The following is a 14,399-nucleotide window of genomic DNA, read 5'->3' on the forward strand; positions in this document are numbered from 1 at the left end:
TGAAATGAAACCGAGAGAAGGGAGGGTATGGGAGCAGGTGAGAAGAAAAAGCCCAATTAAATGGAAGAAGGCCCAGAATTAAAAATGAAACATGGCCATAGGGATGTGCTAAGGATCAGAGGGTCCCTGCTGCTTCAGTGTGCCCCTTTGGCTGTGGGGTGTTTTCTGTTTGTTGGGGTTTTATTCTTTCTCTCTGCTTCTTGGGACTCCGTTCCTTTTTCCCTTGGTGTCTTGGGGTGAGAGAAGTGCCATCATGGAACCCGAGTAACACCTTCAGAGGTCAGTCTGGGCTGAAATGCGACTTGTCCAGCTTGTTACAGCTAAGGGTGTTAGGATGATATCTGGACTTGATGATGTTCCAGCCGCTTCTAAGTGTTAACTTTTGGAGTCAAGATCCAGTTTTCTCCAAAGTAAGAAATTTCTGCCATGAAGAAAACTATTCTTACTTTTTTTTTTAAATGCTGCTGTCTTGAAAAAAGTTCAAAGAAAGATTCTGATAAGTATTTAAATACTTCCGCTAGTCCCAGTAGTGGTGTCATATTTAGTTGGAAAACTAATATAAATGTTCCTACTATTCTTTTTCACTGCTCAGTTATTCTTTCTCTTTAATAATCTTGTAAAGCATAAAGAGAATTTTTAAATTAATTTCGCAAATTTTGTGTTAATAGGCAAACTTTGGACCAGAAGTATGAAGGTTGCTTACAATATACTACATAAATTAGGCACAAAACAAGAACCAATGGTACGACCTGGAGACAGGGTGAGTATCTCAATGATTTTTAATTACTAATAATTCACATCCCACATTGACAAAGAGAGAATGAAGTATATGTGGTGCTTAGAGGAAATTAATGAAGTGAAATGTTGGGAGGGTGAAATCTGCCTTTTACTCAGAAAAAGACTGATCATTCAGACAGATATTTTGAATTGCATGATAAATAAGCTGAGCCAGTAGTCACTGAATAGTAAGTTGAAGTTGTGGCAACATCAACAATAAACATTCCCATGGAAAGTGATTTTTGGACATAGAACAGATATCTGTTTAGCAAAAGCTTGCTTGTGGAGCCTGGAGGTGTCACGCGGGTAAGAAACGTACTTACTAATGACTTTGTAGTTGTTGAGGTGGTGGAAACAAGAGGAGCATTGTGGAGGACAAAGACAAGCAAAGTAAGCACATTTTGGCAGCCAGTTAAATAAATAAATTACACTGACTGGTAACATGGAGAATATTTCCATTCCTGGTTCCTGACTCTGATGCAGCTACTGCTAGAGGCTGAATCTAGGTGAGCAGATGAAGTCCACAGAGAGCAAGGGTTACAGAGGTAACTGTAGTTGTTAAATGTTGACAAGAACATCCTATGGTTTTGCTAATGATGTACTTACAAACCTACCCCTTCGTCTGTCAAGGCTGGCCAAGCCTGCTACCCCTTTTCTCTGCCAGACTGTGTATAGAAATTTCCACAGGTCCCATTCCATGTTGGCTTCAAGCCATGGAATGGATATTCCAGAACGAATTTGTCAGAAATGCAAATTTTAGTCCTGCCTTAGTGCTTAGAGTTGTGAGAGTCTTCCTTCCCCATGGTCTGATAGCAATTCTCAAGCTGTTGATTCACTTGATCCTCTTGTGCCACACGTGAGAAACATGTCTGTTTGCATTACACATTTCTTAGGGCTTCAAAAATGCGAGCATGGAATAATGCTTCCCAGAAGAAAAAAGAGGGGAAAAAAAATTAAAAAGATGAAACCTGACAGTCCTTCTTATGTTTCTTTTTGAAATAAATCATAAAGAATTTAACTAAATCTAAATTGCTTCCTACAATGGCATTCAGCCAGGAGTAGGATCTGAAGAATCTCTTCTACTTGACTTACAAGTGTGTCTCTAAGCAACAGCAGAAGAAAAAAGTTGTTCAAGTGTATACATCAAAACAATCCACCCAGAAAGCTCCAAAAGGAATAAAGTTCACATATGGGCAATGTGCATCTCTCCCTATCTATTGTGTGCTAACTGCCCATCTTTGTATTCATTTACTGCAGCAGTCACTGGCATCTCCAAACATTAAGACGGGATTTGTGGATAATTCAGGCTGAAAGCTGGAAGTTTAGCTAGTGCAGGACACATAGAGAACAAATTGCAGTTCTCCTAAAATAAGTCCACCTAGATTACAGTGAAACAAATGTTTATAGCTGAGTGCTGAAAGCATATGCTTTGCGTTGTAAAAACATCTTGCCTTAGCATCCCCGTGTAACAGAAACATGATCATTTGAAGCAACTTCACATTGAAGATGAGGTGTTACTGTACTTCTGATGTTCTAGGCTGTTATTCTGGCTGTTATGCCCCTGTTGTAATAACATAAAAGCTTTCTGACCTCTTTGAAGACGGCTTTTTATTCTAAGTAATGTATTTTGTGTGACAACAGTTAAAGGTAGCTTTTAAATACTAAACGAAATACAGGCATGTATTTCTGGTCTTTTCTAAATGAGAGTGTAATTGTTTCCTTATGTTAATATTATTTAAAATTCAGAAAGGCCTTTTTCCCTTTAAAAGCATCTTCTATCAATACAACCTCTATTTTTCATGAGTACCATTACATCACCTCTTAGGTTCTTTGTCTGAGCCAAAAAAATGAATGTGCCTGCATTTCATTCCCTGTTTCTGTTATTATTATAGTACATGACGAACTGCATTTGCCTTCTATAGTAACTTCAGAAATTTAACCTTGTGTCACCCCAGACAGCTGCCTGGAAATTAAGCTTGCCCTCTGAAATATCTACTAGATAACCAGATTCTTGTCTGGTAATATACACTGTATGGTTTGTTTTCCTTCAGCCTTACCCCTTTTTGCTCTTACACATATTATTTATTTATTTGGTACAGGTCTGTTAGTGATTAATGTTTTTTGGAGGGGAAGTTAATGCCTCATTCCCACTGGACTTCAGTAAGATTTTTTCACCTCTGTCAGCTCCTTTGCAAAGATTCCGAGCCAAACCTTCTCTGCCTTTATGTAAGCAGAGACCAACACAAAACCCATCAATCTTCAAAGTATCTTTAGGGATCTTTCAACATCTTTCAGATGTTTGCTGTGCTCAGCAAACTCTACCATACCCTCAGTGCACCTAACAAAATCCCTTTCTATCCATTTCCCCTGAGGCTGTTTATGGTATGTGCACATAAAATGCATACAATAAGCTCTGCACAGCCATCTCCAGCAGTTGGAGTGTTTCATGTGCAAGCGTACAGTTAAAGTAGCAATGTATTTTCTCTGAAGTTTCTCTAAACAGTTATGAAGTTACAGTCTTCAGCTTAAAAACAGAGATATTTTGGACCTACTTGGACAAGGTTGGTTAGAATTTCTTCTAGTTTGAAGAAATCAAGTTAACCTATGGAAGGCAACTATCTTTGAAGCCAAACTGGAAACACTTATAATCTCCAGTTACTGAACCTTGGACTGTATATGAAAACATGATGATTTTACTTCGAGAGACTAAAACACTGACAAAGCAGTCAAAACTCAAGAGTTATTAATTAGTTTCGGCAAATTTTAAGATGCTGCAATAATACAGTCTGATCCCATGTGCAAGCCCAAAGGAATTAAGTTTGAAATCATTCGCTGTGCCTTTTGCATGCCACTATAGTTGACCATGCTGGATAGTTACCAGCTGCATTACAGCTGTTTAAGACATGAGCTGAGAACATCCATCTGACAGAATCAAAACAAAAAAGTAGACAGGATTTAGCCACTAAGGTCATTCACCAGTAAGTGAGAGCAGTGGTATTCCCTGCCCTTGCAAGGAGAGTTGTGGACTCACTAAGTTGCTGGATCCTCAGCGAGACTCTGCACTCTCACCTTTCCTGCCCTTTGCCCCTGGAGGATCTCAGACATTGTCTGCAATGCCCACAGAGGTAAGCTGCACAGTTCAGCACATTGGGGGAAGAAGGGCACCTAGTGAGCATACAGGTGATTTGCTATGATCTTTTCTTGGCATTCTTTTATCTAAATAATTCCGTAGCCTGAGCCCTGAAGCTGTGAAGTTCAACAAATCCAGGCCTAGGTTGGCATGCTATATGGCCAGCTCTGGATGCGATGTTTGCTTCTCTAGATATCAGTTATTTATGTTCACACAGTACACAGAAACTTCTACACTTGGACAACAGTCCAATTCTAAAATAAAATTGTTGTGTAAAGCAAAGCATAGCAAGACAAAACATAATGTGTTAATGATTGACATAATTGCATCGTAAGTCTGGCTAATCTGAATTGCTCACAGATCCACTTTGTTTTCTGTAACTTCAAGCAAATTATTAAATTAGAATGTAAAATTCTATTAATTCCATTTACTTGGTTATTTTATGTCTGTAAAGCAATCAGTAAATTGAGAACCAGATGAAAGGTATTGTCAATGTAGGAAACAATACAGCATGAAAATATTTAACTACATCCTAGGTGAAAATGTTCACAAAAGGAATACCTATTAGAATAAATTCCTTCTGATTCCTCATTCATCTTTCATTAGGTTTGAATAGTTATCATAGAATGTTTCAGTAATCATCTCTCTCCAAAAGGAAGCATGGAAACTCCAATTATCGTTATCTGAAACCTGGGATAAAACATTTTTAACATACGTCTCTTTGTTTCAGGTAACACTTGTATTCCCTAACAATGATCCTGCTGCTTTCATGGTAGCGTTTTATGGCTGCCTGCTTGCGGAAGTTGTCCCCGTCCCTATTGAAGTGCCACTTACAAGAAAGGTAGGGAACTGATTTTCTTCTCTATACTTCATTTTAAAATTTATGTCAGAACAAATGACAACTGAACATAGCTTTTGAGTACATTTTTGTGGTTAACTAGCTCTGAATTTGAGCATACATAGTGCTGTGTGGTGAGTTATATATAGTTCCTTCTTTTCTGTGATGGAAAACCTGAAGATGTGCTTGCAATTTCAGCAAATGCAGGTCCGTCTGGAAAAGGAGAGGAAAATTTTTCAAGAGAACAGTCCTAGGTGGATTATCTTTGTAGCCTCTCAAAGCATTCTGGTGTTGGCCACTGACAAAGAATCATTGGCGACAACTGCTGATTTTCCACTTGTCCCTGCAACCCAAGCTACATTATAATGCCACTAGTGCTGTGTATGCTACTTCAAAGCAGTTATGGAAATGCCTTCTGCTCTGTCTATATGTGCATATGTATCCAAAGCTTCTGTCACCACGGTCATCTCTGCCAAGGGTGGCACTTGAACAAATTAAGTTTGGGAATTCTTGCCACAGAACATACATTCATAGAGAAAACTGACCATTGCTAATCAAAAGCATTTCACATCCAGTGTTGGTTCAGAGATTCAACCATGTTTCCTAGGGAAGTGTTGGTAGACAGATGCAGCAGTTCCAGCCAGAAAGAATGCCTGGGGACAGTGAGGGGAGGGGGCTCAGTGATGTAGGTGAGCCACAGCTGGGAAGCTTACACTGATGCTGCTGAACTTGCCTTTTTTTCTAGGGATGTATGCCTTGAAGGCTGTAAATATAGCAAAATGTATTTATTAATTACAAGTTCTTTTAGTCATATCGCCTTAATTTTACCATGGCTGGCCGCCATGGTCCTGTTGTAAGGTTCTCCCAAATATCCCCTTATATAATCCCTTTTTTATTAGCCTGCACTAATAATGCCTTACTTTTATTATTTGGTCTGGAATTGTCCACACAAAGTGTGTTCTTTAATCCTTACAAGATTTCTTTTTTAAATGAAGTTCTTTTGGAAAATGTTGACTGAAGGCATGAGGTGTTTCCAGGGAAAGGGCTGGGGAAATCTATTGCTTTGCTCACATTTTCAATTTTTCTATTGTCAAGGGCTTTTAATTGAAATGCTCTGGTGTCACAGTACCCCAGAGCAGAAGCTCAAATCTTTGTTTCATGGACAGGTATCCTGCCTTTCAAATGAAAAGCCATGAAAAGAAGTTTCTAAGCCCTCATAAAGGCTTTGCAGTTTGCACATCTCACATAGCAATTTAACAGCTAAAAATATCTGGAGATTCCTTCCTAACAGAACATGTTTGAACCTTCCTCATCTCCGAGATCTCATCATTTCTCCATTATGTTCACACATGCCCTGGCCAACATCTGTGGTGGGCCCTTGCCATGGTGACACCAGAAGCTGGCAGGGAGAGGAGGTGTAGTAGCTGGAGGAAAGGACGGTTTGCTGAACTGCTGAAGGGGTGGGGAGAGTGAGTGGATCAGACAACAAAAGGCCATGATCCAGCTGAGCGGACATGAGAGTAGCTGAGCAGGAGGAGGACACTGGGAACCAAGGGAAAGAGGAGACAGGAGGTGCCCCAGCTTAACTGGCTAAGACTGGAGGAGAGGTGCAGCTGAGCTAGAGAGGCCATGCAAGGAGAGAGGATGGGATCTCAACTAGTCTACCTGCTTTGGGGAGTAAGGTTATGCTATTTTATTTGTAAAATGTTGTATTTGAGAGCACTGAGAGGTGGACATGGCTATAGAATGAGGATAATGATTTTAGTAGAAACATAGCGCATTTGTGTCGGGCTGTCATCATGCTTTCATATGTGAGTGCAGATAGTTTGAGGCAATATAAAACACAGATTATAAATCCATCAACAAAAAAAGGCGAGCAGACTATGTACGTTTTAAGTCACTCGCTGAGGTGATCAGCTCCTGTGCAGGCACGTTCCGCAGCGGAGCAGGGGATGGCAGCATACAGGGGGGTTTCCTGAGCTGGGGAAACCCCGGAGGAGCACAGAGACCCGCCAGGAGCCGGCAGCTCTCCGGAGGGATAGCGGCAGACGAGGAGTGGGCAGGGCTAGGAGTAATGGCGGCCGCCCCCTACTCGCACAAAGGGCAGCCCACAGGAGCGAGGCAGCCATGGCGGGAAACAGGGCCTGGCGCGTCAGTTTGCATGGGAGGGCATGCGGGGAGGGCGCCTCTTCGAAGGAGCGGCATTCCACTGGCCGAGTGGAGAGACTTAAAGTACACATAACCCAGCGACTGGGCAACGGGGCACCATTCTGTGACCATCTGCGCACGTCAAGAGCACTCATCCTACCTGACCCTCAAGGCAGAATGGTGGGCACTCGTCTGAGAGCAAGGGCTGCAGCTCCGGCTGGGGGGTCTGCACCACCGACCCCAGTGGTGGCTGATGCCTCCACCCAGACGGAGCTGCTGAAGGGAGAGGCTGCAGCACAGGCCTCAGGCTGCAGGAAGCGCCTAGACCTTTCTCCTGGGGCAGGGACATGCTGCAGCAGAGCTGCCCAGGCGCAGGACCCCCTGCAGCAGGTGGCTGAGCTGCAGGAGGCGGTCAGAAGGCTGCGTAGCATCGGGGAGGCTGAGAAGGAGTTAGATAGCTGGTTCCAAGCGCAGTCTGCAGTGGACCCACGGCCCATGGCCACGCAGAAGGGACGGGGCCAATAATGCAGCAGAATGGAAGCTTGCAACGGCAAGGACCTGTGGGAGAAGGAGACTTCCCCCAAAGGCTGAGGTGCCCTTGCAGAACGGCTTCACCACTCTGCAGACTGAAGAGGAAAGACCCGCCACATCAGGAGAGACGCTGGAGCTGAGTGAGGCAGCCTGATCTGCTCCTTGTATAACAACCAGCGCAACTAAGAAAAGGCGACGGGTGACAGTAGTAGGCGACTCTCTTCTGAGAGGCGCGGAGGCACCGGTCTGCCGACCTGACGCACTCTCTCGAGAGGTGTCCTGCTGACCGGGGGCTCGTATCAGGGATGTCACCGAGAGACTACCCAGCCTCGTACAGTCCACCGACTATTCTCCACTGCTGTTATTTCATGTGAGCACCAGTGATACAGCCAGGAGCAGTCTGAGGAGTATCAAGAAGGATTACAGAGCCCTGGGAGCAGCGGTAGCTTTTTTTCAGTCCTCCTGGTCAAAGGGAAGGGGTTTGAAAGGGCCAGTCGAATCTGACGAATCAACAAATGGTTATGGGACTGGTGCCACAGCCGGGGGTTCAGCTAGTTAGACCATGGGACTTGCTTTGAGAAACCTGGTCTACTGGGGGCTGATGGGGTCCATCTGTCAGAGAAGGGGAAGAGCTTCTTCGGTCATAGGCTTGCCAAGCTGGTAAAGAGGGCTTTAAACTAAAGTTGCCAGAGGAGGGGAACCTCAATCTATCCCACTCCTACCAGTTTGATGCCAGTGCCAGCAGCAGATGCCCAGAGCCTGGAGAGGAATCAGAGGTCAGCGGGAGAGCACCTGAAGAGCAGCACAAAGGAATTCCAGCCAGTAAGTCAGCTTCATCGGGGGTCCATCTTAACTGCCTCTATGCAAATGCACGTAGAATGGAGATGTGCTCACACCTGCAGGACTATGATCTTACTTCCATCACAGAGATGTAGTGGGATGGTTCCTATGACTGGAGTGTTGCAATGGAAGAATACAGGCTCTTTAGGAAGGGCAGGCAGGGGAGGTGAGGAGGAGCTGTTGCCCTCTATGTCAATGACCAGCTGGAGTGCATGGAGCTCTGCTCAAGGGATGGATGAGAAGCTGACCAAGAGCCTATGGGTCAGGATTAAGGGAGGGCAGGGACAGGTGACATTATAGTGGGGGTCTACTACAGGCCACCTGACCAGGAATAACAAGTGGATGAGGCCCTCTGTAGACAGATAGGAGCAGCCTCACATCACAAGCCCTGGTCATCATGGGGGACTTCAGCCTCCACGATATCTGTTGGAGGGACAACACAGAGGGGCTTAAGCAATCCAGGAGGTTCCTGTAATGTGTTGATGATAACTTCCTTCTCCAAGTGATGGAAGAGCCAATGAGGAGAGGTGCTATGCTGGACCTTGTTCTCCTCAACAGGGAGGGGCTGGTGGGGAATGTGAAGCTCAAGGGCAGCCTGGGCTGCAGTGACCATGAAATGATGGAGTTCAAGATCCTTAGAGCAGCGAGGGGGATGCACAGCAAGCTGACTATCCTGGACTTCAGGAGAGCAGACTTTGGCCTCTTCAGGGATCTGCTTGGTAGAGTACCATGGGATAAAGCCCTGGAGGGAAGAGGGGCCCAAGAAAGCTGGTTAATATTCAAGGATCACCTCCTCCAAGCTCAGGAGCGATGCATCCCAACAAAGAGGAAGTCAGGCAAAAACACCAGGAGGCCTGCATGGATCAACAAGGAGCTCGTGGACAAACTCAAACACAAAAAAGAAGCCTAGAAAGGGTGGAAGCAAGGACAGGAAGCCTGGGAGGAATACAGAGAAATTGTCTGAGCAGCCAGGGATCAGGTTAGGAAAGCTAAGGCCCTAATATAATTAAATGTGGCCAGGGACATCAAGGGCAACAAGAAAAGCTTTTTTAGGTGCGTCGGTGATGAAAGGAAGACTAGGGAAAATGTGGACCTTTTCTGGAAGGAAACGGGAGACCTGGTTACCCGGGACATGGAGAAGGCTGAGGTACTCAGTGACTTTTTTGCTTCAGCCTTCACCGGCAAGTGTTCCAGCCACACCGCCCAAGTCACAGAAGGCAAAGGCAGGGACTGGGAGAATGAAGAACCACTACTGTAGGAGAAGATCAGGTGTGAGACTAAGGAATCTGAAGGTGCACAAGTCCATGGGACCTGATGAGATGTATCTGTGGGTCCTGAGTGAACTGGCTGATGAAGTGGCTAAGCCACTACCCATCGTGTTTGAGTAGTTGTGGCATTCCGGGGAAGTTCCCACTGACGGGAAAAGAGGAAACATAACCCCCATTTTTAAAAATGGAAAAAATGAAGACCTGGGGAACTACAGGCCAGTCAGTCTCGTGTCTGTGCCAGGCAAGATCATGGAGCAGATCCTCCTGGAAATTATGCTAAGGCCCATGGAAAATAAGGAGGTGATTGGTGACAGCCAACATGGCTTCACTAAGGGCAAATCGTGCCTGACAAATTTGGTGGCCTTTTACGAGGGGTTTACAGTGTTGGTGGATAAGGGAAGAGCAACTGGTGTCATCTGCCTGGACTTGTGCAAAGCATTTAATGCTGTCCCGCGTGAAATCCTTGTCTCTAAATTGGGGAGACATGGATTTGACAGATGGACCATTTGATGGATAAGAAATTGGCTGAGTGGTCGCACTCAAAGAGTTGTGGTGAACGGCTCAATGTCCGAGTGGAGACCAGTGGCGAGTGGCATTCCTCAGGGGGCGGTATTGGGACCAGCACTGTTTCACATCTTTGTCCGCGACATGAACAGTGGGATTGAGTGCACCCTCAGCAAGTTTGCTGATGACACCAAGCTGTGTGGTGCCGTTGACACGCTGGAGGGAAGGGATGCCATCCAGAGGGACCTTGACAGGCTTGAGAGGTGGGCCCGTGTGAACGTCATGAAGTTCAATAAGGCCAAGTGCAAGGTCCTGCACATGGACTGGGGCAATCCCAAGCACAAACACAGGCTGGGGGATGAAGGGACTGAGAGCAGCCCTGCAGAGAAGGACTTGGGGGTGTTGGTTGACAAGAAGCTCAACATGACCCGGCAATGTGCACTTGCAGCCCAGAAAGCCAACCGTATCCTGGGCTGCATCAAAAGAAGTGTGACCAGCAGGTCGAGGGAGGTGATTCTGCCCCTCTAATCCGCTCTCATGAAACCCCATGTGGAGTACTGCATTCAGCTCTGGGATCCCCAACATAAGAAGGACATGGACCTGTTGGAGCAAGTCCAGAGGAAGGCCATGAAGATGATCAGAGGGCTGGAGCACCTCTCCTATGAAGACAGGCTGAGAGAGTTGGGGTTATTCAGCCTGGAGAAGAGAAGGCTCCAAGGACACCATATAGCAGCCTTCCAGTACCTAAAGGGGGCCTACAAGAAAGCCAGAGAGGGACTTTTTACAAGGGCATGTAGTGATAGGACAAGGGGTAATGGCTTTAAACTGAAAGAGAGTAGATTTAGATTAGATATTAGGAACAAGTTCTTTACTGTGAGGGTGGTGAGGCACTGGAAGAGGTTGCCCAGAGAGTGTTCAAGGCCAGGTTGGATGGTCTAGTGGAAGGTGTCCCTGTCCATGGCAAGGGTGTTGGAACTAAATGATCTTTAAGGTCCCTTCCAACCCAAAGCATTCTTTCTATGATTCTACAAAAAAAAGAAGCAACATGGCTTTGAGGGATAAAAAATATATCTTTCTGTTACTATTTTCTGAGGTTTCATGACATTTTAAAATACATGGATAAGTGTAAATTTGATTTATTTTGGAACATCTGATACCACATCCATCCAGTAAACTATAAGTTCCAGCTGTCCAAGTAAACACTCTATGTCAAATTAATAACTTACCCTAGTTTGGCTGAACGTCTTTGGTGGTTTTTTTTTAAATATGTGTGTGTATATATGGATATATAAATATACACTTACACATGCATATATATATATTTACATAAAGGAATATCTACAGACTTAGACTGTTTAACTATTGCCAAGATCATTCTATAATGTTTAAGTAACAAATTAATAAAACAATAACAGAGATGTCTGTGGTACAGTTAAAAAAGCAACATGATCTACGACCTATAAATAAACCTATGCAATTTCACAGCATATACTATTGCAAATATTTTTGCATTTGTTTATATGGAATGGGAACTGGAGTGGAAACAATGAGATGAAAATCGTGTTCTGAGTAGTCCCAGAAGGAATACCTCTGCTTGGTCAAATGGCAGCAGATTGCTTCTGGCATCCGTGGGAAGATGTCATTTGTGTCATCACACAATGGCCTAGACTGTTCTTTTATGCTTTCCCATTATTTGTTCTCTTTTCTACATGCTTCAGTACATTCTGGCAGTAGACATTTTTTGGTTTGCTTTTTGGAAGGCAGAGATGTGAACTAACAAATAGACCGACAATTATATTATAGGCTAATACAGACTTACAGAATAATGAGCTGGTACAGGATGAGCTATTTCAGGGAGTTACATTATAAGCACATTTTTAATATTAAAAATTTGCATTAGCAGCTTTAATACTGTTCTGCATTATCATAAAGAAGACTTTTTCACAGCTCTGTGCAAAATTTTTGTGCCTGGCAGTTTAAAATTGAGCAGTAATGCTTGCAGCCAGATAGCTTTTTGACTTACATGTTACTCTGCAGACATCTACATCCACATGGAAGTAAAGGCTTTTGCTTTACCAGCCTGTAGATTTTGCGTGCATTCCCTTGTCTTTGTAGCATGACTTATTTTTTTTAAGATTTTAGTGGTGAGCGGCGGGGGGGAGATGTCCAGTTCATTATTAGGTGAGGATCCATCTCTCCCTGCTTTTTCCTTCTGTATCCCACCTTTGTCTTGACAGAATACCTAGAATTCGTTGTAGTTCCCCCAAGGACTTCAGGACACCTGTCTGACATGGCATCTGGGATGGATTGCCTGAATACCCAGCACCCACGCAACATTCTCCAGTTTAGTTTTATTCCCAGAATGCTTCCTGGTGTTCAGCAAAGACCTGGAAATTGGCATTCACGTCAGCATGGTTTTGGCTCTTTAGACTTGGGAAATCAGATCTAAAATTAAAAACTGGAATCCCAGGCTTTTTTTAAGTGCATCAGAACTAACTCTATTCTAGAAGCAGCAGTCAGGGGTTCCACGATCATTGTAGTGACAGAACAAACAGGATGTTTTATTTCTTCTTCTTTCCCTGCATTAATACCACTGAAATGCCTATATCATGAACACTCCCCCAAATTTTTATAACTAATCCTCATCCCTTGGATTATGGGCTATGTTCTTTCAGAATAGTGTCCCTCTCTCCCAATAATTTATGTTTCCCAAACATTAGCAAGTAGTATGTTCAATACAACATCTTTTCCTTCTGAGCTGCCATTTTTATTAATCTTGTTGGAAGCTGGAGTATTACAAACTGTTTCGTTGTATGTGTGATATGATGTGAATTGCAAACTATGTATCATAGAATGTGCCATCAAAGTAGATGATACAAGATTTTCAACATGTTGAATTCTAGTTCAAATAACGAGTTTTTATTTCCCTTATGAAAAGATTTTAAAGTATGTTTTTGATTTCTTTTTCTTCAGATTTTTTAGCTTTTTTTTTTTTTCCCCACTTGATGGCTGCCATGAAAATTATTGTTATTCTACTCTGATACACTCAGGGGAGCATATCAGTTTTAATCTTAAAATAACATTTTTGTCCTCCAAGCACATTAATAGTTATGCTCAATCACATGCTGTGAACATATGAACAAAGTGATCCCACATAGATCTCTATGGCCTACTTATCATAGTCGGTGAGTATTTGTAGCCCGGTATGACATGAAAGTGTGTAAAAATCTTATTTCTCAGTCAAAACACTATTTCCTAGCCTGTTAGATTTAATGCTATGTGTGCTTCCAGCAGACATTTCTGTGCTCTTCCAGATGCTGGCTCTGGCAGTGTGAAAGAATGTGCCTGTGTGCTGTGGGAGATGATACCCACTCCAGGACACTTGTTTTCTTTTAAAGGATGCTTCGTACAGGGTATACACTGTTTCCAGGAGCAATTTTTATTAAATCCTAAGAAGTTAGGTTATTAAAGGTTTAACAGTAGCCAGAGAGATATATCTCTTTAAGGACAGTGAAATTGTCCCAGTCTTGTCTTCCATTTGAAGGCAGAATTGTTTTCCAAGGGAAATACACCTTGATACCTTTCCTAGTGTTTCAGGGCCTGAGATAAAATGAGCATTGTTTCCTCTCAGCTTTAGTCATCATTGGACTGTAGTGTGCCAGAAACACTGGAGCTCCACATACTTTTGAACAGCTTTTGACAATGCATCCCTTTCTCCACTGGATTTAAAATATGCATAAAATGTTATATATTTTCTTTTCGGTGACATAGTCTTCCAGTCCCTCCAAAGAATATAAGTTCCCTCAGCCCCACATGAGCCCCTGGCAGACACCGCTGGACCCCTGTAAGCCCTGTGCCCATCCCTCCCCCTTCATACACTTTGGCAGCTGGGCACTGAGCAGAGGTCTGTGCTCAGTTGGCCACAGTGAATCTCAGATCCTTTAAAGTCGATGTTGTCTTTTTATGTTTTCAAGTTTAGGAAGTGGTAGTTTCCTAGAGAGCATATCGCATTTCATGCAGTGTCCCCTGCCAAAAATAACCATTGTCTTACTTTCATTAAGACTTTTGGACATTAAGACTGCTCCTAGTTGGAGATTTCATGTGCAAACTACAGCCAGATACCAAAGCTGTGTCTGAGGAGACAGCTGATTTCTTCATCTTAAAGCTGGTTATGAAGATTGCATCTGCTTTGTGTTTAATTTTTATTAAGGTCTTTGATATTTGTGTTTTAAAAATAGAGGGTTTCCTTGATGCCTTTTCACTTTTGGTTCAGAACTGGTGATGCTTGGCCTTTATGTCTGATGGTTGCTCTATTTGTTCTTCACCAGCAAATTTTTTTAGGGTAAGGTCCAATGGAGCTCAA

General features: G+C 43.5%; 1 protein-coding gene across 6 annotated transcripts in view; it reads left to right on the forward strand.

Annotated features, from left to right (window-relative positions):
• DIP2C (disco interacting protein 2 homolog C) overlaps positions 1 to 14,399 on the forward strand; it is a 336,675-nt gene that overhangs the window by 228,608 nt on the left and 93,668 nt on the right. For all 6 annotated transcript variants that reach the window (XM_069778160.1, XM_069778161.1, XM_069778163.1 and 3 more), the window contains 2 exons: positions 669 to 760; positions 4,638 to 4,748. In XM_069778160.1, coding sequence (XP_069634261.1) covers positions 669 to 760; positions 4,638 to 4,748 — 203 coding nt within the window. The remainder of the gene's footprint in view (positions 1 to 668; positions 761 to 4,637; positions 4,749 to 14,399) is intronic.

Source organism: Haliaeetus albicilla, chromosome 2, assembly GCF_947461875.1.
Source record: "Haliaeetus albicilla chromosome 2, bHalAlb1.1, whole genome shotgun sequence".
Taxonomy (NCBI): domain Eukaryota; kingdom Metazoa; phylum Chordata; class Aves; order Accipitriformes; family Accipitridae; genus Haliaeetus; species Haliaeetus albicilla.